The sequence below is a fragment of the Ochotona curzoniae genome, unplaced genomic scaffold (genome assembly GCF_017591425.1).
Source record: "Ochotona curzoniae isolate NIBS_2020 unplaced genomic scaffold, NIBS_Ocur_1.0 contig_3432, whole genome shotgun sequence".
Taxonomy (NCBI): Eukaryota; Metazoa; Chordata; class Mammalia; order Lagomorpha; family Ochotonidae; genus Ochotona; species Ochotona curzoniae.
This window is the reverse complement of record NW_024465859.1, coordinates 6,315,524-6,343,305: the sequence shown is the minus strand read 5'-3', so window position 1 is coordinate 6,343,305 and position 27,782 is coordinate 6,315,524. Positions and strand designations below refer to the sequence as shown.

The following is a 27,782-nucleotide window of genomic DNA, read 5'->3' as shown; positions in this document are numbered from 1 at the left end:
GAGCACGCCATTTCCACTAATTACAAAATTGCTGCTTAATTGAAGGACTCTCAGCCATCTAGTGCAACCATTCAGCCACTGGCAGGCTCTGTGATCTCAAGCTGTGAATTGCATTTTAAAGAGGAATGGAGGAGAGATTTCTGTGGAATTCTAGGTCTTAAATGCTGGCTGTTGTTCAATGGGGAAGAACTCATTTGAACAAGAGTCACATTAAGTTGAGTTGGGATAAATTTACTTTATTAAGATGAATAACATGCACAGATGGGCTTCAAAACTGAATGAACAAAGTTACTGGTTACACTGCCTGCATTAATTCTGTTTAGTATAGAGTAATGTGAGGCAATAAATGATGTTGGTAAATGAAATCAGTATGTCGTTTGCATGTGGGACTTAACCCCTGGAAACCTAAGGAGGCTTTGGTACTTTGAAGTTCAAGTTTGTAAGTTTTGAAAGTCCCCTTACACTTCCACTCAAGGCCTTGAATTATTTAGTCCTAAATACTTTTATGCTTAAGGGTACCACTGGATTTCCACAGTTTTTGCACTAAAGACCTAGGAAAGTCATGGACTCACTTATTGAGTATAGGGAGTCATTATCAATGGCAGTTGCAGCTCACTAATGAGTTGGAGCTCACTAATGTATTGGACAACTTTGAGGGAAGAGGAAATGGAAATGAATATATTCTCTAAGTGGAATATAAGTATCTGTAGGCAATTGTTGAAAAACATGAGTATTTGGTCAAATAATTATGGGAAATTTCACGTATAAGTAAATACTCAAATTAAAGTGCAAACCCTTGGCTTTTGGTAAACACACTTAGCCAAATATGCCAGATGCTAAGAAGTTTGGGATAGGCTGATATTGGAGATTGGTGCGTAAGATAACTTAGGGGATCTGGTATGGGATTACAGAGTGACTGGGGGGAAGCAATGTAAATTTACAAGCTCTGATGACAGCCATAATAAAGTAAAAGCTTATTTCCAAAGAGCCCAGAGAGTAACAAATGTTATGTAGTTTTCCCAAAAGGTTCACTTGAAAGACTTTTCATTGGTTGTCATGGTAGTAATGTCCTGGTTTTGAAAGCTTGCAGAACTTAGTAGCTTTTAAATGTGCTTTCATCTTTGTTCCTTTGGTCTGATGGAAACTTTATGATGTCTTCTGTGTTTTTGACATGCCTCTGCAGTCCAAGAAGTGGGGAGGTAGGCAAAGTAGGTTTTCTTAAATCTAAGAGAATATAGCAAAGGAACATAGCATTGCATGATAAAAAAAAAAATTACAAAAACATAAAACTGTCTTATTGGACCAAAACCTAGAAGCTATCTTCATCTAATTACAGCTCGTATGTATGAAATTAAGATCTATATGATAAAAATTCAAAGAAAATAATTTGTTTCAAGCTCCTTGAAGCAATTCAGCAAAAATTGAAGTAATAGTGCCACCTAGAGAACAAAATCACTAGCCTTAGCAGCAAAAGGGCTTCTTTCCTTACGAACCATGTTTCCAAGACTACATTAAATGGAATTGCTGTGCTATGCGGATTAGTTGAGTGTAGATGGGAAGCTGAGATAAGAGGGAGAGGCATGGTGCATCTGGGATTGTAGATGAAATTTTAAACCAGGCAGAACCATAACTCAATACATGCAATAGGTTAAAACACTTTTAATATTGTAGCCAAGGGTAGAATAGCTTGCCAGGAGTCAAAGGCTGGTCTCCTTTTCCACATTTGTTATTTTGGGGGTATGTACTAAGCACGGAGTACAAAGCTTCTGATTTTATTCATTTGCCCCAGGCAAGTCACTAAATTCTTGACATACAGTAACACCAAATAAATTGAGTGGAGAAACTTTTAAAATTGCTTTTGATCTTTAAGTTTAATGATTTGAGAAGATGTAAGAATAAAGTACAGGTTCCTATTTGGACTTCAACACACCTCGTCTACTCCCCCACCCCCACCAAAAAATGGGGAAAACAGAGGAGGAGGACGAAATGTAAATAAAGATGTTCAATAAAAATATACAACTGAGGCAGCATTAATAATAACAACCACAGTAGTAGTAATGATAGTAGCAGTTAGGGACCAGCAGTTAGAATTTGCTTAAAATTGTTGGATGACAGTCTGCATTTAGTTCATTTTTTCAAGTTCTCCCAACAGCACCCAGAATAGAGCTGACAGCAGAGAAGGCACTTAGATAAAAGTTGTTGAGTGAACAAATAAATGACTAATAGTTGTTTCAGATTGTCGTTAGTGATGTAGACAATGAAAAAAAAGCTTCGTAACTGTAGAAAAAAAATGTTTAGCTTGCTGACAGAAAGGCAGAGATTAGAGAAAATAAGTTTCATGATGCTTGTATTTTCCAGTATGTGTTATGAAAGTCAGCTAGTTGGCTGAGTTCTAAAATTTGCTACTTATAATCTGATTCACTCATGAAATTCTGTTTGGAACATTGGAAATGTTAAAGTCAGTTTAAAGTACAACCATAAACTTGCTGGTGGATTTTGTTTTTAAAATGCCTTTATATTTTTGGATACTACCAGACATGTCAGTTACTGTACTTTCAGAAATGGAATGTGAGGGCATATCAAAAAGCTCCTGGAAAATCGAAATTAGAATGTTTGTTTTGATGGCAAGGAAAAGTGAAACTCATGTGTATATTTTTCATAACATATTTTCCGTGAACTTTTTGAAGGCCCCCTGCAATAGTCTATCTTAAATTCATGCCAATTTCTGGTAAAGAGCTTGTATCATATTCAAAAACAGTCAAATACAAAAAGCTTTCTTTAAAAAAAAACTTAAAAAAAAGATGTGAGAGGAATAAAAGGAAGCCCACTGAATAAACTTTCTGCCACAGAGAATATATTCTAATCAGTACTGGTTTTGGAGCTGCTGCCATCAGCAGTTGTATTTTCTGGTGCTTTCATTCTGTCTTCTTGTGCCTAGTAAAACTGAAAGCATGCCCAAATTGAAACTAGTTTCTCTGTCTTTTCACATGTTCACTTATTTCTTGAATGTGTGTTTAAACACAGAAGATTTTTCTTTACATCATACAGAATCTGAAGGTCGGGAAATTTGGTGTTATGTTGCTGGAGGGGAGATGCTTGGCAGAACCCCAGGCCACATTCGTAGACCCAACTCTCTTGAAGGTGTTCTCTCTTAGGCAATATTCAGAAGTACATCCAAAACTGACATGTTGGCTGATAATCTGTCTGAAGGCACAGATGATGTGCTTATCATATTGAAGTATAAAGCCAGCAGCCATTCTGTTGGAATTCATTTACTGAAATGTAAAATACTGTGATTAAGTTAAAAGGCTAGATTGGTAAAGTAGGGAGTTGGAAGTGTACTTTGGGCGATGACTTCTCAGCAGATTGTAGGAAGGAAACCTGCGTGTTTTGTATAAATGCAGGCTCAGAAAGAACCAGCAGTGTGACTCGGTGCTGTTAAGGTAGCTGCTGAAATGTTGGATTATGCAGTGTAATTCTAGTGCAATTCTCAGAGAAACTAATAATTCTCTGCACCTCTCAGGGAAGTCAGGAGGTGATTTTGCTCAAATATGTGGTATGAGTAAGAATCCATGTGGTGTTTATGTGTTACGTAAATATGCCAGTATAACAAGAGCACAATTTGGCAACATCAACTCAGAAATGTTTAACCTCTTAGTTAACAACAAGGAAGCAAACTTTGAAATAGCTCTTTTATGAATCTCTAAAAAAAAAAAAAAACCCCACAAAAGTCACTGGGCCAAGTAGTGGTTATAGATCCCACTTTTCTTCTGAACCCAAATTATGCTGCATTCCCAGACTTTGCTGTCACTGCTAGGCAGGGAAGTCAGAATAAGCAGTACATAAAGTGGTGGCAGCAACCACTCCTTTTCCCATTCCTTGAGGTAGAACACGTCCACCAACCTGTAAGTTAGTAGTATAAATATAAATAATCATAACTAATGTATATATTAAGAAAACTAGTTTTTAAAATAAAATGTTATACAGAAACCCTGTACATAAAACAGTAAGGAGTGCTGGTCTAGTTGAGCCACAAGAGGTGAAACATCATGGCTGAAAGTTCTGACTCAAAACTCAACAAGGAGTATAGAGAAGAGGTCTTGGATGCTGAGGAGTCATAGGCTCCTGATACACTCTGGACGGATGTAGCATTGAAGAACTTTCACAAGTGATTTGGATGTGCAAGAAAGCTTCTAACCTAGATACCTAAGAAGCAGAAGGCTGTGAGATTTAGAGATACTTATCATTTATTTCATTGTCCAAATACTTGGATCAGATCATGGTTAGAAGTATTTGTAGCCTTGTAAACAACAGAAATTTAAAGGTTTTGATATGGAGGCCTGCAGCAAATTTGCTTCTGATTTGACAGAAAGTTAGACTTGGGACAGTATTCCTGAACCTGAGGAGGGAATTTTATCCCAAGTCCAACATTTAACTAGATCCATGACCTTGGGCAATTTAATTGAGCTCTCTGTGCCTCAACCTCTTAAGAGGGTAGTGGGAAAGATTGCATGTGTTAATACATATAGAGTTTAAAACAGAGCTTGGCTTAGTAAAGGTCTAATGCATTCCAGTCACTCTTTTTTTGTTGTTGATATAGTTATTTTTGTGGGAAAGTCAGATACAGAGACAGGAGAAGAGACAGAGAGGAAGATCTTCCTTCCGATGATTCACTCCATAAGTAGCCGCAATAGCCGTTGCTGAGCTGATCCGAATCCAGGAGCCAGGAGTTTCTTCCAGGTCTCCTTTGCAGGTGCGGGGTCCCAAGGTTTTGGGCTGTCCTCAGCTGCTTTCCCAGGCCACAAGCAGGGAGCTGGATGGGAAACAGTGCTGCTAGGATTAGAACCTGTGCCCATATGGCATCTGGGTGCATGCAGGGCAAGAACTTTATCCACTAGGCTACTGTGCCATGCCCTAGCCACACTTTCTTTATGAGCAGCACTTTCCAGTTCACAAATTAAATTATTTATTTTATTGTTATCAAGATCATAAAAAACATAATCAATACACTTGATGCCTAAATTTGCTTCACTTTGTAGCAAAGTTGACAAGACCAGAACTCTGTTTCGTTATAGTTTTCTGAATCTATGTATTTGTTTATGACTTCCTCCTCGTTCTATCCATTCAAATCCTACTCATCCTGCAACTTGCTGCTGCTGGCATTTTGTGTCCTCTTAGACATCACTGGAAATGAATCTGTCCATCTCAACTTCCAGGTTCATCTATGATCTCTATGTCATAACTTAGTAGTTACTAATATAAGCAATTATAAAACCATTAAATGATTATTGTGTGTCTTCTCTATATTAAGCTCTGTATTAAGAGCAAATAAATATGAAGTTCCTGTCTAGAAATATGTTCTAGAATGTCCTACTCAGAATCGTCTGGTGACTTTAAAGAAATATTTCCTGAATAGTAATGCCAGGGGCCCGCCTGGGCCTGGTGCCTACATTCCTGAACCTGCTGATTAAATTTGATTCCAGACACACCACTTACTAGTTCTGTGATCTTGGGCAAGTTATTAACGTTATCTGTGCCTAGAACAATGTGGATGAAAATACTTTTCCTCGCCCCTGTGCTTCTACAAGGGTACTTGCTTCCTGAGAGGGAACACTGTTCCTTGCTCCCTTTTGTGAGAAGAGGAGAATATGACTGATTAAACAAATTCAGTATATCATCATTCGGACTATACAGTATGTAAATCAAAGCAGTGGACTGCTGCAATGAAATTCAGCTCCCTTCCTCCATGGGACTGTTACACCTAAGTATATGGACTCTTGGCATTCAAGGTACTACATAGTGAGCAGTAACTAGAGGGCCAGATTCCTCCTTCCCCCACCATAAAATCTGCCCACTCAATTCCCATTTTAATGCCTTTGTAGCTCTGTGGTCCCAGAGGCTGGATTTCAGATAGTAGGAAATAGATCCCACTCCATTTTCTAGCATCTTAACTTTGCTAGTGTAAGACTGAAATAAGTACGTTCATAGGTAGAAACAGAAGTATGTCCCCATGCAAGCAGTATAAGGATGAACTCACAGTGAAACGGCAGATTGTCTCCTACATGATTGGGAGACACGTCAATGGCAGTATGATGGGCTTCTGAGGGTACATGAAAGACACTTACTGTAAGACTGGAGGGGAGAACAACGGGGAGGGGAGGGAACCTGGGGAGGAGGAGGGAAGACCCCAGTGCCTATTAAACTGTGTTGTAAAATAAAGAAAAACAACTGGCCCTGTATTTTTGTTATCACTTGCCAACTTATTTCTATTATGTTCTCAATTCAAGAGTCCAAGCTGAGAAAATATGAGTACCCTAAATATGTAATGTTCTTTAACTTCATATTGTTGTAAATTTCCTAATTTTCTCCTGTTATTGATTTTGTTTTATGGCTTTTCATTTACTGGGATGTATAATAACTCTGTAATAGGGACTATCATATCCAGATGTGAAGATACAATGCAGTATGCATCTCTACTTCCAAATCAAAGATGGACTCCCAGTGAATAAATAGTAAATTTTCAAAGCTGTATGATACGATTCTTGTCATAGAAAAGCTGTCTGGTAAAATTTGGCTTTTTTCGATTTGTGTTTTTTAATATTGGGTCTACATTTAAGTTGTAAACCTTTTGGAAGAAAACTGTATCTTCTGGAATTGTTAGTTCTAATAGTTCATACAGGCTTCAGGGAGCATACGTAGTATGTGACATTGTAGGTACCTACAAAACCTTTCATGAAAATCCCTCATGAGAAAGAAAGATTTCAACATTGCCATCATCATCTAAGAAGGGAGTCTAATGGGAGGTCAATTCTGAGCAAGTATTTATAAATGAGTCTTTGGCTTCCAGTTTAAATGCACCAATAAGCACCAATCTCTCCATGGTTACATGTCTTTATGAGTTGTACATGTTGAAGGGTTGGCAGATCAGCTAATGCAATCTTGTTCTGCAAAATGTAATCTACATTGAGCAAAAAAGCTGGGTCAATCTTCCTCCTTCCTTTTCTTTCCTCTTTTGAGATTGCCCTCTGTGCACATGTCACTTAATTACAGCATGTACTGGTAGTTCATGTGTCTAACCCACTCCTCATCCCTCCCTCTAACAGTGAAGTCCCCAAAGACAGATTCTGTCTCAAGCATTTTGATGTCCCCAGTTCCTTGCTCAGAGAATGTCTGTTAAAGGAGCAAATAGTTAAATGTAGAATGAAGGAGAAGGCGGAAGCAGTCATCATCCTACATCGTAAGTCTGATGAGTTGGCATCTGAAAGACTCACAGATAACCACAGATCAACTGGTGCCCTTGGTAGCTCTGAAGGGAGAATAGGCAGAAATGGGCTTTGGAAATTTTGTGGGTTCCGCCCCCACGGAGTAAAGTCTGCAGTAGCTACGTTCTCTTCACACCAGAGGATGAGAGGGAAAAAACTGCCCGCCCTCTCCCGAGCTCAGCTGGTACAGTTGGGATCATGTCACTTGGGGGTGTCAGCTCGTTGTTCCCTTCAATGCTTTTGTAAACACTGGTATTTTTTAATTCTCTTAAAATGATCAACCAGATTAAATTGAAAACTGAAAATGCTTTTCTTAAAAACTGTTACTAGATGAATGTATACATATGCCCACCTCCCTGGCCGCCTAATTTTCTTGTACATAAAAATCATTGATAATTTAAACTTGGGTAAATCAGTGATGAATCCATTAAGAGCTATCAAGTTATTTGTTCCTACTTCACCTGCAGCAATCTTAAAAATTATTTTCCTGGGCATGGTGCAGTAGCCTAGTGGCTAAGGTCCTCCCCTTGTATGCACCAGGATCCCATATGGGCACCAGGATCCCATATGGGCGCGGTTCAGTTTGAGAGAGCTACAGATCTTCCATCTGCTACTTAACTATCCAGATAGTCCTGGGTGAAGCTGAAACCAGGAACCAATGCTCCCTGCTGGTGTCTTACATGGGTGGCAGAAGCTCAAGTACTTAAACCATCTTCTGTTGCCTTTCCAGGGGGCACTAACAGGAAACCAAACTGTAAGCAGAGTAGCCAGGATGAATAATGGCATTCCTACATGGCATACCTGTGTCACAAGTGGTGGCTTAACCTGCAGCTGCACAATGCTGGTCTCTGTTATCCTAAAACCAAGGCAGTTTGAGTCTCTGACTTGAAATAACACAGGACAGCAAAGCTACAGAAGTTTCTGTCAGGGAACTGAAGCTCAGAGGAAACTACAAAAGTCTTAAAGATCTCTTAATTCAGAGAAAGTCTCAGGGACCCTTGCAAAGGAATGTGGCGGTGGGCCCTTTCCTGGTGAGTATTAGATGTTCTTTACTAAATGTCTCAGTTCACAATAGCCACGTTCCTAGTGTGGCATCTGGATAGCATCCCCGAGTCAGGGCACCTTCAGTGTACTTCCTCATGGTTATTTCCACTACCTCGGAATGTTTCATTTTAGGAAAGTGAGGAAAGGAGCGGCCGGATTTGTGTGATGAGTTTAACATTATGTTGCAGCCTTAACTATCCATTTAATGGGAGATCTGCTTTCCAGATGACTGTACATATGGAGAAGAGAAGGATTTTCTTTTGTGAGGGTGGGGGGGTGGGATGAACTGAAAGAGTGGCTTTTCATTCAATCTAGAAATTAGCAGTGAAAGGTCCTAGGGGAACATTTTCACAAGTTTTTGAAGTTGGCGTTTGCTTTGGGGGGGTACTTTGGAGCCCTACCTACGTGACAGGTACCTCCCCGCATCAGCTAGATCGATCACAAGGAATAAGGGCCAACCGTTTTTTGTGACTCCTTCCACATTGATCACATTCTTCACATTCAAGTCTGTCTCCTTACAGTGTATTCTCGGATCTGACTCCCTAATTTCCTCATTAGTCTTTTCAGAATTTGCAGTATATCCAATTGCAGCTGGCCACATATGGAGTCATTTAACCATATCCTGCTTTTAAAGTCTTGGTCAGCCTGCCCTTGTTTTCTACTTATGTCTAGAGTCCTCTTCTCTGAAGTTTTCCTTCCTCCATCCTGTTTCGGTGTACTATATTTGGCCGTGGTCACCCTTCAGTTGTTTATAAAGTTGTCTGTTTCAGTCTCCGTCTCCAAAGCCCTTTCCATCTACTGATGATCTTATAGTAAGGCTGTGAGTATTCCCATCTTCATCAAGCACAGAGGTAATGTAGCAAGCTCTTTGAGTTTGTCTTGTTGGAATGGTCAAATATCACTTAATTTATGGCATCAATTTAATAGGCTGTATATGAGGCAGGACTAGAACTCGGCTCTTCAGTTTCTGGTCCACAGCCTCAGGGACTGTCTGCTATATTTCCCTATGTGCCTAAAACTGTGATGATAGTCACTAGCTTGCAGTGTTGTCACCACCAGGACACAAATGGACTGGTAGAAGTCTCTGCAGAATCTCTTGCATCCAAGAAGTGTGGTAATTGCTTGATTCCCCAAACAGAGCCACTAGGTTAAACATTTTTTTGAGATGGTTATTTTTGATGTTAACAGTCAATGTATTTTCATAATTCAGAGTCAAAAATACTATCCCAAGAATGTTTTTATTGAGAAGTCTTGTCCCATTTAGATCTTGCTAATGTTGGTTTTCTTATGCTACACACACCTTCTCTAGGTTGATATGGTTTCTTATGAGTCTTCAGCAGTGTGTTTTAGGGAAATATGAAAGAAGCATAAATTGAGTCCCCCCACTTTTAAAAAAAGGTGACATGCCACATCTGTACCTTGTTTTTATCACCTGCTAATAAAGTTCCAGGAAGCTTTCCATTTCAGGATATAGAGAAATAAGTTGTTAACAGTTACAGAGTCCATTTTAAGCATTATTATAGATTAAATATTTTCTTGGAGCTGGAAATCAGGCTGTTTCTAGTATTTTTGCTATTATGTACCTTGTTGTAATTAGTAACTGTGCATACGTACCATTTTGTACACCTGTGTGTTAATTTTCAGAAATGGAATTCCTGGGTCAACAGGAATGATGATGATGTACTCCCATCATTAGAAGATGAATATCTACTTCTCAAAACCTCAGTGACACTGTGTGAGCTATGATGGGAAATGAGAGACCAACTTCTAAGTGAAGACTGTTCTTTATCCTGTCCTGTTTGCAGCAGGGATGCTGCACAGTTCCAAGAGCTTCAGTTCCGATGGAAACAATGCCTTAGCACAGACGTGGGCTTACACCAGCTCTTGTGACACACACGGAATCGACCCACGTTGCCACTTGCAGAATTTCCTGTAATGGAAAGTTGAGCATGCATTCATTATTCACTTAACTAGCAATGCTGGATCTAAAGATCAAGGCAGTGTTTACTGGAACAAAACATTGCTCCACCACAGCACACTGCATACTAGGCTTTCAATGCTCTTTTCTCAGCTTCTCCTAGGACTGAGTTCCAAAGAATACATCCCAAGTCACAGAGGAAGTCTTCCTAAGCTTTGAACTTTCATACCCATGGGATATGAGCTTACCTTTCCCCCTAGATTTATAATTAAACAATTAGTTAGGTTAAAGCTTCCAGGTTACAGTATAAACACCAAGGCAGTATTATTGAACTTCTTCCTTAAAGTTTCCATGCAGTTTTCTGCATTACACAAATAGGAATCCTGTAAAAACACTTTGACTGATGACCTACATAACGTCTGCATATTTTGAAAAGCACAGACTCCAGGTACCCTCACATAATTCCTTACCATTCTCAGAAGGACTTTCTCAGTCATGTTATCTGCGGACAGAACAATGTATTTAAGAAAAATCCTGTCAGTTTCACTGCATAGAACGGTGGTAAGTGAGCCTGGCAGCAGTTCCATTCAAATGGCCAATCCAAATGAATCTGCTTTTTTTTTCCCACAGAACTTTTGGTGGAGCCCTGTTAAAAGGGAGGGCCTACCTTATCCATGAAGTACTTGTACTAGAACAATTACATTGATGCCTGTATCTGGTCTACCACAAGAGGTCATTCTGGGACATAGAAGGGTGGATTGCCAAAAGCTAGCTGACACATCTCTGACAAATACACATTTTCTTTTGTTGATAATACCTGTGAAAGCTTTCACAACAGGCTTTTCCAGTTTTGTTCTCAGGCTTCTAGCAGCTGCCTTGCTAGAAGTCTACTCTCTGTCAAGGGTTGACCGTTGCCAGAAGCCGGATGATTTGTCCTTTGGGCTGTCATCATCTATGTCTGCATGCACATTCAGCATGTCCTTGTCATCTCAGTGTGGGGGTGGGGTACAGATTGCTTCTGTCATTCATGCCAGGGACTTGTAGGTACCAGTTTGGTGGGAGGGGATGCAGTCCCAGGACTTTTGTTCCCTTGGCCATTTTGACTCGATGTTGGCATACTATGAGATTCTGCTGTGTGAGCTGTGCTGGGTAATCTGTTTTGCTGTCTTGGTGGTCTTCACCAGTTGTTTGAGCTACATCTGAGATCATATTGCCTCCCCATTCTTTTCATTCAGATCTCAGCCCCTTAACCTGTATTCTTAAAGAAACAGGACAGATGAGATGGGCCACAAGCAGGGTGGCATGAAGTACCAAGCTTCCAAGCTTTGAAGGGATCTGCTAAAGTGTTAAGAAGAAATTGTAATTGTTTTTAAAAGGCACATTGGCAGTTTGGTCCTGATTGAAAACATGTTTACTTAAGCGGGGTTGACAGAGGAATATTAGGTGGTTGTGCTTATGAATCTGAAAAACACGTGGTTCTGTTGCAATGCTTAAAGAGTTTTCAGAGGAAAATGTTCTGACATCTTCAACAAATTACCTTCATGCATAGTTTTGACACTATGTCCTATTAAGAACGCATGAACAGTTGGCACCTCAAAGGAATAATTCAATATGTGGAAGAGAGTAGTAAGAAAGAAACATTCGGGTTGCATGCACTCTCTGTGGAAATAGTGTATAGCCAAACTGCTTGTCAGAAATGGACATATGGGAGGCTTGCTTAAATAAATAAGAAACTGGTGCAAAGGAACTGTAGGATATCTTTGTCAAATATACTCCCTCAAAATATAACACATCATTTTTGCATCTGACTGCATCTGGAAAGTCATTAAAGTCAGAACTGGTTCAGATGTCATCTTCACCACAAGTCAGACATACGATCTTAAGCAGTTTAATGAACCTCTTCCAGTCTCAATTTCCTCAGCTAAATAAATTGTGCACAACCAGATTATCTACCTAATTGTTAAATATTTTTAAAATGCAGAGATAAGCTTGATATTACTGATCAAGTGTCCAACTATGTGGAGCATCTTCCAAAAATCTCCCTGATACATAGCACCACCCTAGTCCATGGCTTAGGTTTAATTTATTGATGCTTGAGTGTGCTTGTCACCTGTAGGATTCAATGTGTAGTGAAAATAGGTAGAGACAAATGTATATTCTTACAGTCCTGTTACAGCACCTCAATGTTTACATACAGGTACATTCAAATGGCTTAAGTGATGAAGATATTTCTGACTAGCTATGTGGATCTTCTGACATCTGAGATGCTCATGTTTTCCTTATGTTATACAATATTTCAGAATACAGCCCGTTTCTTGAATAGGGCCTATGTGGCCCACTATGCACAGGACTCAGAAACTTTACTTGTGTTGTTCAGATATCTGAAGAGCAACACTTAGCAGGGAGCTGAGGCCAAGTGTTAGGCAGAACATACTCAACTTTTTTTCCTCCTTTGTTAAACTACAAATTATGAGCACTTTAGTGTGTTTTACAGTAAACAATTAAAAAAATTATAGAATTGGATACAAAAATAACCCAAAGGACGACTGGATGTATGGACCCATCAATTTTCTCCATGCCTACAGAAGGTTAATCCTCATTAACACTTAGAACATTGAGTTTCTATTGAAAGGGTTGCATGTCCACACATGTTTTGGCATCTGCCCACACACTTCTGTTTGGTGTGACTGTGCATCCCAGAAGGGCTGTCGTGTGTGCCTCAGCACTCCGGTGGAATTGAACGAACCGGTTCCTGAAAATGGTCTCATAAAGGTGAGCAACAAAGAGTGAATAGCCCTGACTCGCTAATTTTATTTGTCACCTGGGTTTTGTGATGGTAGTTTGAAAAGTAATGTCCCTCTTCTGTCTCTCTGACTCTTCTTTCTCGTGTCTTCCTCCACATAATTTCACTTCTCTTGCCTTTGTAAGTTTAACATTCTGTGTACTTCAGAGGATTGGGGTCTAGAAAGGTCTCCTTATCAGGTGAGTATTATATATCCCATTCTCATTTTAGCCCTTCTGAATGAATGATATTGAGTCAATCAGCTTGGTCTGAGATATTCTTGTTCTAATGGAAATTTCTTGGATAACTAATTAACCACAGCAATACATTGTCCATGGAAAGATTTCAGGACAGTATCTGGAAAACTGGGAAGAACAGGACTCCAGCACATCTCTAGGATACATTAAGACTGTGATTATGCTGCCATTTCCGGGGTGATTGACTGAAATATATCACACTGGTCTTAATTTTTTCTTGTGCTCAATATTCTGCTGTGGCACATTCCCAATCCCCACATAATAGCAAACTTACTTTCTGTTCTATTTAAAATTATTTTAAAAATATTTATTTTGCTCTTTTGAAAGTCAGAATTACAGAGAAGGAGAGACAGAAAGAAAAAGATCTTCCATTTGCTGGTTTACTCCCCCAAATAGCCATAATGAGTGTGGCTGGGGCAGGCCAAAGCCAGGTTCTAGGAACTTCTTCTGGGTCTCCTGTGTAAATGTCACACTTTCCCAGACATGTTAGCAGGGAGATGGTTTGAAGTGAAACAGTTGGGTCTTGAATTGGTGCCCGTATGGGATGCTGTGGTGGTTTAACCTATATTTACGTCACAGCATTGGCCTTCAAACTTATCTCCTCGAAGAAGAATTTCCTTTTTCGCAGTGATGAAGAGTGACAGCATGCTCTCTGCTTCCCAACACATAATGCAGTTGTACCCTCCTTGCATTATATTTTGGTGTGGCTCATGCTTGTTCTTAGATGAGGGAAGTCAGGGCTCTGTTTAGCTTTCAGGACATCTCCTGTTAGTACGTCTGCTTGTGTATAATTTGGAGGAGGTAGAACCTTGATGATACTGACACATGTACTCTTCAACTTGGGTTTCCAGGTGAAACCCAAAAATATTGGAAACAGTCATTACAGTCCCACTCATTTGCAAGTGATTTAACAGCAGTATTATCAGGCTTCACAGTGCAAGTTATTTGCATATGGACTTGGTGACTTCTTGGCATTCAGAAGCTGGCAATCCTTATGGTCATTTGCAGAAATCTTGAATGCAGTTCTGTTTATAAAACAGATGCCTCAACTTTCACATGTTGTTCAACCCCCAATCTGAATCGTCAGTATTTGCAATACTTTAGTTTGGAAGCTAAAGATCACAAATGTTAGCTACCAACTGAAAAACTGAGTACCTTAATTAAAGTAGAGACAGATCTGGGTTGGAGAGGGGTTTTGATGCTTTATACTTTTACACTCATGTATGAATATTTTAAGGTTTTGTTTCTGGTGCTGTTGTTTTTCTTAATGAGTTTCTTTTAAACCTTGTTAAAGATTTATGTTTAACGAGTTTTTGTTTAATTTATTTTATATTAAATGGTGTATGACTACAGAGAGATGATTCTGTTGGTTTTAGGACATATCTAGAAACAAGAAATTCAGCGTTGAGTGAGTGGGTCCCTTCTCCTCACTTGTCTCTATTTCATCGTTTCAGAAGAGAAAGTGCTTGTATGAACCGAAGACATCTGGTTGAAAGTAATCTGACAACTGACTAAAGTTAAGCACCTGGTGGACTACCACCTGCTAAAGCTAGTCATAGCATTTCCAGTATGATTCTGAGTGAGTGATGGAGCCTAGGCTATGGTTAGTGATTGGGTTGGCCCTTTGTGCTTGCATTTGCCCTAGAGCATTTAGGTAAAAATGCATGACTGAGTAAAAATCCAGATTTAGGTCAGCAGTGTAAATTCTTATTCAGCCAAACATGTTTGTAGGTTTCCTTCACTTTGTGGCGTAAACACAATAGTGGAAAAGCCAGTGGACATAAACAGAACTCATGTCTTACTTTATAGTATCAGGAAAACAAGTGTATTTTCTCACATAACAAATAGCCCAATAAAAGAAGCTGAACAAAGGAAGAAAGATGGGTTACCCTATGGCATGTTGAAAAAGAAGTATAATATTTCAGTCGACTTTGACACTTTTGTTGTTCCTTACCTTAAGCAACTTCTTTTATCACTTAATCTAGTGCTTCTCAACTTTACTAAGTATATGAATCATTCTCAGGCATATGAATCTTGTTGCATTGCAGGTTCTGTTGAGGGGGTGTGGCTGGGGGATGGGAGAAATAGCTAAGAGGTTGCATTTCTTACAAGCTTCTACCTATGCAATGCCACTGCTACTGGTACATTGATCTAAGTTTCAGCTCCTGAAGTTGATTCCATACCTGAAACCCTAACGTCAGGCCCCAGAACTTTCTTCCTTTGCTGGAGTGTTTTTAATGGCAAATTTGAATTGTGTAAACTCATAGATATAGTATTCCAATGAAATATTTTCTGAAGTTTGGGACTTTAGGCTGCATAAACTCCACACGTAACTTTTTTCTGTAAATTGAAAAATCTGAATATGTAAGTATCATTAAAATGCCTGTATTTTGGTGACCTTTGTTTTGTTTTTAATCTCCTAATATTTCCAGAGTCATTGTACCTTTACTAAAATTTTCCCCCTCATGATTTCACAGTAATTGTGGAACACCTATCATTAAACATGATGCTTACTTGATGATTTTTCCAGATCCTTCATTACTGAAACTTCATGGAACCAATTAGAATTAATTAAGTCCTTAATTAATGTCAGCATCTACCAGGTGTGGGAATTTGGTAAATAATACACTGTTAATTCTAAACTTTGCTTTAGTGAGTTGTAACAAATCCCACCTGAAATTCTGTTAAGGAAAATAGAGTCCTAATTAAAGAGATTATACTTTCATTGAATGCCAACTGCCACTTGGGTCCTATAAACTAAAAAATACATTTAGAAAACTATTTTCTGACAGCCTACTTATTTGATATGCATGCAATATGGGAATGTTTGTTGCCAAGACTTCTTTATTCTAGACTAGACATGTGTGCAGTTTGAGCAATGTTCCTCTGTGACCAGCGGTTAGAGAAGCGGGCTGTCATCCCTGGTCAGTGTTAGTTTTCAGGAATTCTTCATGGGTTGCAGAGGTTTCCTGGGCCAGCAGTAACAGAAGCTTTTAGAGCCCTCTGAATGGTGCCAGTTGAACATGGATTTGGGATGCCAGGTGTAGTATTTTCTGTCTGATTCTGGTCCTTATGCTAGGCATTTTTTTTTTTTTTAATTATTCCTTGTTCCAAAACTGATGACTTTATCCCAGCTTGCTTTAAGACTCACTGATCTTACTTTAATTGCACCCTTCTAACTACTATGCAGGTAATACCAGCACAAAGAGAACTGAGTCATTCAGTGTCAGAAGAACCTGGTTTGTACAGAAGACTATTCAGATTGCTCCAGGTGGTAATTTAGGGTGAACAGCCAATCCTTATGGAACATATGGAATACATTTTCTTTTAGAGACAGATAGGTCTCCTGCCAGGTAAAAAAAGTGCTTATGTTTTGTTTGAAGGTGAGATGAGGTAGTATGAGCAGAGGCATGCAACACAGGCCTAGTGCTATCATGTTTCCATTAAGCAAGCATTTAAATCTATCAAATTAATAATTCAGGGAAATTATGCTTTTTTTTTCTCTCATGGTAGCTCCATGTACTTTTTACTCTTGGTATGAACTAAAAACCAGTCATTTTCCTGGCATTGTTAGCAAGGATAACTAGTGTCTGAGAGTGCCACTTAGCCCCATGGTGGACTGGAGTGCACTCTGTATAAAAGACTGTATTTTATGCAAAGTTTTGTTAGGGTTCTCCAGAAAAATTGAACCAATGCAAGTCCTACATAGACATAAGAGAGGGGATTTATTAGAGAAATTTGCCCCTGTGATTATGGAGGAGTCCCAAGACAGGCCATTGGCCAGCTGCAGACCCTAAGATACTGAGAGTGCGGCTCAGTCCAAGTCTGAAGGCCCAAAACCCTTCAGGATGGGTGTTGGGACAGTGTAAGTCCTGGAATCCAGAGGCCTAGACTCAGATGCTGAAAGAAAAGAAAAAGGAAAACCAATTCTCTTCTGTTCTGTTCAGTCTGGGCCTCAGGCCAAGTGGATGTTCCCTGTTCACTTTGAGGGCAGATCTTTCACACTTAGTTGACTGACACCATTCTCTGAAGTCAGGCTCACATGCAAAACTGATGCCTTCCTAGTTCTCTAGATACTCTGTCAATACCACAGTGACAACTAGAATTAACCGCCAAAGAGGCTTATTTTGGATACCCTCACGCATAAACTACATTGTAGTTGTAAAACTACATCTTCAGAGGAATTGCCTTCCAAGCTTTGGCTCACCTGCATTATCTGATGTCATTCACTGAGATATTTAATTAGTTTCAATTGAATGATCATTCAGATAAGTAGGTGAGTAAAGAGATCGTATTTTTTCCATTTCATTTGTGGATTTCAACTTATACTTTTTGGAATTATGTATTTTAATATAGATTTTAGCTTATAATTTTTTAAAAGATTTATTTATTTATTTATTATTGGAAAGGCAGATATACAGAGAGGAGAGACAGAGAGGAAGATCTTCCATCCGATGGTTCACTCCCCAAGTGAGCCACAACAGCCAGTGCTGTGCTGATCTGAAGCCGGGAACCTCTTCCAGGTCTCCCATGGGGGTTCAGGGTCCCAAAGCCTTGGGCCGTCCTCGACTGCTTTCCCAGGCCACAAGCAGGGAGCTGGATGGGAAGTGGAGCTGCCGGGATTAGAACCAGCGCCCATATGGGATTCCAGGGCGTTCAAGGCGAGGACTTTAGCTGCTAGGCCATGCTGCTGGGCCCTTAACTTATAATTTTTAAGAAATATGTGTGAGTTGTTTTAGAGGGTTTTTAAAATTTGCTTCCTAACTCTTGGCTAAGCAACACACATACAATGAGAAAAATAATGCAGAAATCGTGCAGAATAGTGACACAAACTAAGTCTAGTTTATGGCCTAGTTTCCTTTGGAATCTGAAGATCTGACCTTGTTCTAACAAAGGAAACACAGCAAATGGATGAGTTGATTAAAACTCCTGTACAAAATGTGGATAATTATGGTTACCTATACCCCCAGGGTCCTATGAGTCTTAATTACTTAAGATTTGCAAAGTGTTTGGAGATCTTTGAATTAAAAGTGCTGAGCAGTGCAATCAAAGTTTAGTGTAATTATAATTGAAATGAAAGTCTGTAGTCTCAGCTTCCCCCTCCCTCTATCATGTCTTTTTTTCTCAACCCAGATGTTACTAACCATTGCAACTCAACTATGCACAATTCTTTCTGATTGCTTTGCTGCTTGTAACTCACTGCACCCTATAAATCAACAAAAGAGGTGGTTAACTAAGTAAAAAGATGTAGCCAAACTCTTAACCCCACACTTAATGACAATATGTTTAGAGCTAGGCAGTCACTAAGAGTAAAACTGGCAAACTAACTTGTTTCTTCCAGGCTGTCATTCTTTCCTGTCCTTCCACACATAGTGATACTCTAGTCTTCCTCAAGCATTCACCAGCTCAGAAATGCTCCTGGGCTGCAAGGCAATATCCAAATGCTTCAGTGTCATCCTCAGAGCCGCGAGACCCTGGAAATCATTCTGTCTTATTTCTTACTATTCCTTTTCCAAAAATCTTCTCTGCAGACACTGACTCCCACGCTTTCCCAGCACCATCCCTTTGATCAAGCTGCCACTAGCTATCTTTTCTGCACTTGTCCAAGCTCTTTGTAATCTTTACAAAGCATTTCCTTCATCCCTTTTCTGGAAGTAGTTTCTTTCTTTTGATAGAATTGTATCCATATTTTTTCTGGGTAATTTCTATCTTTATGTTTTGGTTTTACGTACTTTCTCCCTCTGTAAACTCTGCCTTTAGAACAAACAGATAAATAACCCTTTTAAAAAGTAGATAGATTGATGAAGGCATTGAGGGAGGGAGGAAAAGTGAGGAGAGACAAGAGAGGTTAGGTATCTGTTCATCTTCTTGTTCCCTCCCCAAATGGTAGCTGGATTTAGCCAAGCAGAATCCAAGAGCAAGGAACTCTATGTGGGTTTCTCTCTTGAATGGCAGGAAAAATCAAGAGCTTAACATATTACCTGCTGTTTCTCAAGCCCAATAGCAAGGATCATGATCAGAAGCAGAGTAGCCAGGACTGAAAAAGCACTCGGATGTAGGACAATCAAGTGGGACCAAAAAGTTCTGTGAAAGAGACTGATGAGAATGGTTAGTCAGACAGTGGTCATCAGAATTGGACAGAACAGAAAATATGTCCAGTAAGGCAAGGACACATTATCATCATAAAATGAGAGCGTGAGAGCTGAACAAGATAATGGCAGTGGGATAAAGACAGAGGAAAGGTCAGGAGAAATATCTTAAGGAAAAATTAGCAGGACAGCTTTCTAAACCAGATTTGAGGACTATAAAAGAAATACATTGTCAAACATTATTCTAAGATTTCTAACCTATGTCTAAAATGCCTAAAATCTAAGGAAACCGTTGTTAAAAGCAGAAAACGTCAGGATGTCATAATGCTAACAAAAAATAATGAGTTTTGTGTTAACTCCTCTTTTAAAAAAAGATTTATTTTATTTTATTTTATTTTATTTTATTTTATTTTATTTTATTTTATTTTATTTTATTTTTATTGGAAAGGCAGATTTACATAAAGAAGGAGAGACAAAGATCTTCTGACTGTTGGTTCACTCCCCAAGTGGCCACAGCTACCAAAACTGAGCCAATCTGAAGCTGGGAGCCAGGAATCTTTTTCAGGTCTCCCACACAGGTGCAGGGATCCAAGGCCTTGGGGAATCCTCTACTGATTTCCTAGGCCACAAGCAGGGAGCTGGAAGGGAAGTGGATCAGCCAGGACATGAACTGGTGCCCATAGAGGATTCTAGTGGTTAAAGGGGATGGTTTAGCCCTTGAGCCATAGCACCAGGCCCCAATGTTAAATCATCTTGAATTCAAGGCTTAAAAAGCAAGGAACCAGTAAGAATTACAGAAACAGAGCCTACATTTGGACACGGTGGTTAAACCTGCTCTGATTTGTGTCTCTGCTGCTCCACTTCCCATCCAGCAACCTGCTAATATGCCTGGGAAGGCATCAGAAAATGGTCCTGGGCCTCATCACACATGTGAGACACCTAACAGAACTCCAGGTTCCTGGCTAAGGCTTGCACAGCCCAATCATTGTGGCCATTTGGGGAATGAGGCAATGGATGGAAGATCTCTATCTCTTTCTCTGCAACATTTTTTTTTCAATGAATAAATCTTTTATATAAATGCATGTGTGTTACAATCTTCAAACTCTTAAGATGTCTGAGAATCTTGAGCCACTTTTAGTTACTCTGAATACTTAATAAATACTTTTTAAAGTAACTATACTTCATTAATCCTGAAGGGCACCTTTGTTCTTACTTTAATACCTCTCAAATTGGCTTAAATTAAATCCATAGCATCTTGTTATTGTTGGTTCTGGCAGTAGTCATGACAGAGCTGCCAGTATTTTAACCAATTTATTTTTCTTATTTTTCCTTTTTATGCACACATGAAAGTTACTTATTATAACTTGTGTCCAAGTAAGTCTAAAGGATCTCTCTCAGCAAGTGTGCAATAGAATTCTGATGAAGAGTTTGGCTGCATTATTTTGCCAGTGGTGCATAAAGTGGTGTATTTGTTCTATTATGAGGCTATCTTTGGTATAACAAAGTGTATTTAAAGATAGATGATCATAGAAAATCTCTGCTGAAGTAATACAGATGGTTAAAATGTTCTAAATTTGTACTTTTTTCCCTTCTGTCTAAAAGTGCAGTGTCCTTTTGGTTGTTTTAGTTTGCGCTGGGAACAATAGGAGAAAAGGTTTTTATCCAATAGTGTAAGTGCTGCCTTGCAGGAGTAGGCATCTTCTTGAATAATCCATATCTTTAATGCTACAGAGTGAGAACATTAGTAAAATGTAGGTTTAGCAAAATGGACATAGGTATATTGCTCTAGCCTATTTGCCCTTCCTCCTTTCAGACTACTCTGAAATCTCCACAGTTCTAAACATGCTTGCTGTTGCTGCACAGCGAGAGTGACTCTACAAGGTCCTTTTTGTGTCTACGGATAGCATAATGTAGAAAATGTTATCTCAGGCCCAGTGGTGCCATTAGACCCTGCAGTAGCCTAGTGGCTAATGTCCTTGCCTTGCATGCCCCAGGATCCCACATGGGCACCAGTTCATGCGCTGGTTCTTTCACTTTCTATTCAGCTTCCTGCTTGTGGCCTGGGAAAGCAGTCAAAGGCCTTGGGATCCTGTCCCCACATGGGAGACCCAGAAAAAAACTCCTGGGTCCTGCTTAGGATCAGCTCATTTTTGGCCATTGTGGCCACCTGAGGAGTGAATTGATTTATTATTTTTATTGGAAAGGCAGATACAGAGAGAAGACTAGAGACAGAAACATCTTTTGTCCGATGATTCACTCCGCAAGCGGCAGCAATGGCTTGAGCTGAACTGAGCCAAAGCCAAAGCCAGGAGCCTTTTCCAGGTCTCCCACGCAGATGCAGGGTCCTAAGTCTTTGGGCCGTCCTCAACTGCTTTCTCAGGCCACAGCAGAGAGATGATGGGAAGCGGGGCCGCCATGATTAAAGCTGGTGCCTATATGGGATCCTGGTGTGTTCAAGGCCTTTAGCAAGGCCTTTAGCCGCTAGGCTACCATGCCGGGACCAAAATAAATTAATCTTAAAAAAAAAAAGCTATCTCTTGCAAAGATGGAGGGCAGAAGCATTTGCTTTTCCAAATCAGAGTTTTCAGTCATTTCTACACTGGGACCTATTCACTGGAGGAAAGTTGCTTATTTGTTCAGTGTTACTTTTGTTGACAGAAACCTAGTTCCTTTTTCTTACTGATTTGTACAGCATAATAACTCATGTGTGTGTGTGTGTGTGTGTGTGTGTGTGTGTGTGTGTGTGTGTATGTGTTCGAAAGTTAGTATATGCTCCATAACTTTCAAGTAAGAATGTGGGTACAAGGTTAGGGCTGAGCGATGCTACTACTTGCTCCTAAGGGACACAATACTTCAGGTAAGTGATACTGAAGTCCTTCACCACCTGATGGTAACCTTGGGTTGGTCCATAGGTATGTTTCATTTTGCTTCTTTATCCATTTTAATTGGCCTCCTAGAGCTTCCTTGTCGAGGTAGAGTCTAACTGAGGTTACAGCAACCCTCTGGCCAACAGAAAGAGATTAATATTGTGGCATGCTGTTGGGGGACTTCCCAGGAAGCTTCAAAAGCACAGAAAGGCACACTTGCTGCCTTTTCCAAAATATGTAAAATATCATTCAGTTTTCTAAAAACATGAGAACATCAGAGCCTGCTTTCCCACAGTCCTCTGCCTTGCCTGCCTTTCTCTTACACACACACACACACACACACACACACACACACACAAACATGCAAACATAGGATCATATTTCCAATTAAAAAGAGAGTTATGTGGGGGGAGATCTGTATTTTAGCCAGATAAGCCAAAAGACTGAGGGCTTCAGAGAATTGGTAGAGATAAATGTAAAACCTGTATATGGGAGGTATTTGAAACGGGTTTAAATGGATTTTTGATGCTTACTTCTCTAGTTTTTTCCTAAAGTGAACACATTGTTTTTGTGACATCAGCCCCAGGCAGGGAACACAGCATTAAAATAAACATAAAGAAAATAGTTTTCTGTCTAAAGATAAGAAAAACATTTTCAGTGACCACCCAGGTGTAATAGAAAGAACACTGGAGTTGAGAGTCCAGACTTCTAATATAAACTTTCTTCATGGCATGGGATAAATCCTGTATGGCCTTTTAATTTCTTTATTGAGAATAGCGTGGCTCAATGAAATCTTTATCTTCCACAATGTAATATTTACTTCTATGGGAGGAAAAAAGGTCAACGTAAAGGATCTTATAGCTCTGTATTTGCTGTTTTAATGTTATGCTGTTCATGTTGGGACATCACATAACCAGAAGGCTCATCAGACCCTTCTGGCCACTTGTGTTCCTGTGACACATTGCTGAGAAGGAATGCATTGCTAACTTAAAAAAATAATTACTGCTACACTGGCAGTAGTTTTTGGTAACATTTCTGATGTTGTGGTTTTTGAGATACCACGAGCAGAGAGCTTTTACAATTACACTTACAAAGCTTGCTGAAAGTGAGAAGAGAAAGGAGAACTTGATGCCACAATTTTCTCACTTGCATGAAACCCATCTAAGGCTTATATTCCTTGTGTTGGGGAAAACTGCATGTCTCTGGTTTACATTAAACCACATAGAGCACACCACTGACATTGATTTGTGCCTGGTGCAGCTGGAGTTGATCATCAAGATGCAAAATTCGTTGACCCTGCAGAATGGCCTGGAATTACAATCAGATGGGCTCCACTGTATCCCTGTGAAAGAAAACCCTAACCAGTGTGGTGTCTTCTTTGTGTTTTTCCCTACAGTTCCACCAGGTGAGAAGAGTGATGACCATCCTTTTCCTTACTATGGTTATTTCATACTTCGGTTGCATGAAGGCTGCCCCCATGAAAGAAGCCAACGTCCGAGGACAAGGCAGCTTGGCGTACCCGGCTGTGCGGACCCATGGGACTCTGGAGAGCATGAATGGGCCCAAAACAGGTTCAAGAGGCGTGACATCATTGGCTGACACTTTTGAACATGTGATTGAAGAGCTGCTGGACGAGGACCAGAAAGTTCGACCCAATGAAGAAAGCAATAAGGACGCGGACTTGTACTCTTCCAGGGTGATGCTTAGTAGTCAAGTGCCTTTGGAGCCTCCTCTTCTGTTTCTGCTGGAGGAATACAAAAATTATCTCGATGCTGCAAACATGTCCATGAGGGTCCGCCGCCACTCTGACCCTGCTCGTCGTGGGGAGCTGAGCGTGTGTGACAGTATCAGTGAGTGGGTGACAGCGGCAGACAAAAAGACTGCAGTGGACATGTCAGGTGGGACCGTCACAGTCCTTGAGAAGGTCCCTGTATCGAAAGGCCAACTGAAGCAGTACTTCTACGAGACCAAATGCAATCCCATGGGTTACACGAAAGAAGGCTGCAGAGGCATAGACAAAAGGCATTGGAACTCCCAGTGCCGAACTACCCAATCGTACGTGCGGGCCCTTACCATGGATAGCAAAAAGCGAATTGGCTGGCGATTCATAAGGATAGACACTTCTTGTGTATGTACATTGACCATTAAAAGGGGAAGATAGTGGATTTATGTTGTATAGATTATATTGAGACAAAAATTATCTATTTGTATATATACATAACAGGGTAAATTATTCAGTTAAGAAAAAGATAATTTTATGAACTGCATGTATAAATGAAGTTTATACAGTACCGTGGTTCTACAATCTATTTATTGGACATATCCATGACCAGAAGGGAAACAGTCATTTGCGCACAACTTTAAAAAGTCTGCATTACATTCCTTGATAATGTTGTGGTTTGTTGCCATTGCCAAGAATTGAAAACATAAAAAGTTTAAAAAAATAATAAATTGCATGCTGCTTTAATTGTGAATTGATAATAAACTGTCCTCTTTCAGAAAACAGACAAAAATAACAATAACAAAAATTTGAACCAAAACATTCCGTTTACATTTTAGACAGTAAGTATCTTCGTTCTTGTTAGTATTCTATCTGTTTTACTGCTTTTAACTTCTGATAGCGTTGGAATTAAAACAATGTCAAGGTGCTGTTGTCATTGCTTTTCTGGCTTAGGGGCTGGGGGGATGGGATGGGGTAAGTTTTTGTTTGTTTTGTGCTTTATTTTTGTTTATTTGTTTTGTTTTTTAGTTCCCACAGGGAGTAGGGATGGAGAAAGAATCCCTTCAGTATATATTCTGATTGATGAAAGATACATTTGTATGTTGTAAACATGTTCACAGTATCAATCAGATGACTGGAAAGTGAATAAAAGCTAAGGCAAATGAATGAAATGTTCACATTAACTACATGATGCATCTCTCAGGCCCCTGCTCACTCTTTGTGCATTGGTTGGAGGGGAACGGGAGAGATTCTTTCCTTGGAAAGACCTGCATTTGCTCAGAGCACATTCTTTCCTTCCCTCCCCCTTTGGTCCCTTCTTTGTTTTGTTTTAACTTAAGTGGGGGGAGGGTTTGAAACTCAGTTGCGCGCTCTGAAATATTTCACCACTGCTGTGAATAACTCAACAAATTGTGTCCCATCATGGCACTCTTATAAGCATGGAGAACAGTGATTTTTTTTTTCCCCTGCCTTTTTTTTTTTTAAAGAAGAGAAAACAACAACAAACAGAAGCAAAAAATTGTTTCCTTTTTAGAAGTGAATATTTGCATAAGTCATTCTAACACTTTTAAAAAAATCAGGGGAAGGCTGGAAAATGTGCTGCAAGTGAAAGTAGGAATTCTGAATGAATCCAGCAAACCTAGGTCAGAGCAGGAATCCATATTGCGAGTGAAATGAGACTAAGCAGCTAGATGAAGGTTATGTGGAGCTGACATCATTCTTGGCAATGCAGGAGGAATTTCTGAGTAGCCCTCACAAGGGCTAGGTGGAGGTGGGGAATGGTACTTGAGACATTCCAAAACGAAGGCCTCTGAAGAACCCTTTCAAGGACACTCTGGAATGACATGAGTCAAATTGCTTGGACCTCATGCTTTAAGTGCCTACATTATCTAACTGTGCTCAAGAGGTTCTCAGCTGGAGGACCACACTCAAACCAACTTATGCCCTCCATTCTACTCCTGGATAAATGTGCATAAAGTTGGATTAGCCTGGAACAGTTCTGGAGTCCAATGTGGCATTTGTGACCACGCGATTCATGCAATGAAATAGAAGATGCTTGCTACATGAACACTTAATTGCATTGAAATTAGGTTTGAGGTAACCAGGGTTTTATCTCTTGAGAAAAAAAATGAAAGGAACAGAAAAAGGCCCCAAAACTCAAGCCAAGTGACCAAGGCTATTGATAGAAATCTTGTTCAGAGGCAAGACTCTGGGAAGATGCCTTGTTCCATAGAAGAGGCTGGGACACAGCTGGCAAAATCTTGCTTCCCAGTGTAGGCCACAGCAACCTCCTGCCCATCCTGTCTGTTTATTAAGAGGGCCCCTGCCTCACCTCTGCTATTTTGGGTTAGGAGAAATCAAACTAGAAACCTGGAATTAGTGGTCCTGAGATAAAATGGACCATAATGAAAATCAGTGCTCATCCCATTAACCTATTCAGCCTGCTTTAATACCTGAAAATGCTGGTGGTTACTATCTGGACTGGTGTCCTTGAGGGTCACAAACAGCTGCCAGCAAATGTTGTTGCATGTGCACATGGTGAGGGATAAGTATATGTTCCAGGGAATAAAGATACCACCAGCAAATAATTTCTGCTTGTTCCATTTTTCATTTACAACTGGCCTATCTTTTACAGTGTCATCTGAACACTTGTCTTTAAAACAAGGAAGACTTTATGTAGTATAGGTTTGTTATGTGACATTGGGAAATATTATCTTTGTAATTATTTTTAGCCTGTAAGGAATGCTTGGAATATCTGCTGTATGTTAACTTTTTGCAGCTTCCTTTGGAAGGGCAAAATTTTTCAAAACAAAGTCCCTATAGCAATCTTAGAGTATTGCAAGGGCCAGCTATGTTAAGCGGTTTCATAGGAGACGTTTAGCGATTGTGTGGTAAGTGGCTCTCTCTTACCCAGTGAGATACCGCACAGTCACATGCTTGGTGATTTATGTTGATCTAAGATTTATTTTGTTAAAACTTCTCTCTGTTGCTCTTTGTTCTTGTTCTGTTTTGTTTGTTCTGTTTTTTTTTAAAGTCTTGCTGTGGTCTCTTTGTGGCAGAAGTGTTTCATGCATGGCAGCAGGCCTGTTGCTTTTTTATGGTGATATCCATTGAAAATGTAAGTAATTGTCTGTGGCCTTGTTCTCTCTATGGTAAAGATATTATTCACCATGTAAAACAACAACAAAAAAGATATTTATTGTATTTTAGTATATTTATATAATTATGTTATTGAAAAAAATTGGCATTAAAACTTAACCGCATCAGAAGCCTATGTAAATACAACTCTATTTAAGTGTACTAATTAACATATATGTTTTAAATATAGAATTTTTAATGTTTTTAAATATATTTTCAAAGTACATAAAATCTGGGGGTTCTGGGTTTTTTTCTCTTCATTGTAAAACAAACATGAAAACGTGTATCATTATAAATACGTGTGTTCCTTGCTTTTAAGACCAATCTGACTAGTTTTAGCAACTAAACAACCCCCAGAGAGGATGCTTATGTCAGGGCCTGGGGAGGCCAATCCTGCAACCTGTGAGCTTTGGAGAAGCTCTGGGATTGGATCTGTCTTCCACAGTGGAAGACAGGAGTGTCATTCTCTAGGACACTTGAAAGTTTTCCTCTTTGAAGTGATATTCTTTCATGAAATAGCAAACCATGTATCCTAGCAACATCAAAATCCATGAATCAGGGCTGGTTGGCTCTATGTGGTTATAAAATAACTGTTAAAAAATCAAAGTTGTTTTATTTAGGGATAATGAGAATAAATGAATCCACATTTAGGAAGTCAACAAACAGGGAAAAAATACAGAAATTCAGTATGTGGAAACAGGTTAT

At 39.6% G+C, this 27,782-nt stretch overlaps 1 protein-coding gene across 2 annotated transcripts in view; it reads left to right on the top strand.

Moving 5' to 3' along the window:
- Positions 1–27,308, top strand: part of BDNF (brain derived neurotrophic factor) — a 52,181-nt gene extending 24,873 nt beyond the window's left edge. The window contains exon 2 of one of the 2 annotated variants that reach the window (XM_040980297.1): positions 23,616–27,308. In XM_040980297.1, the coding sequence (XP_040836231.1) occupies positions 23,616–24,380 (765 nt within the window). In that variant the 3' untranslated portion in view covers positions 24,381–27,308. The remainder of the gene's footprint in view (positions 1–23,615) is intronic. The other variant, XM_040980298.1, reaches the window with a different exon arrangement.
- The last annotated feature ends 474 nt before the right edge of the window (positions 27,309–27,782 follow it).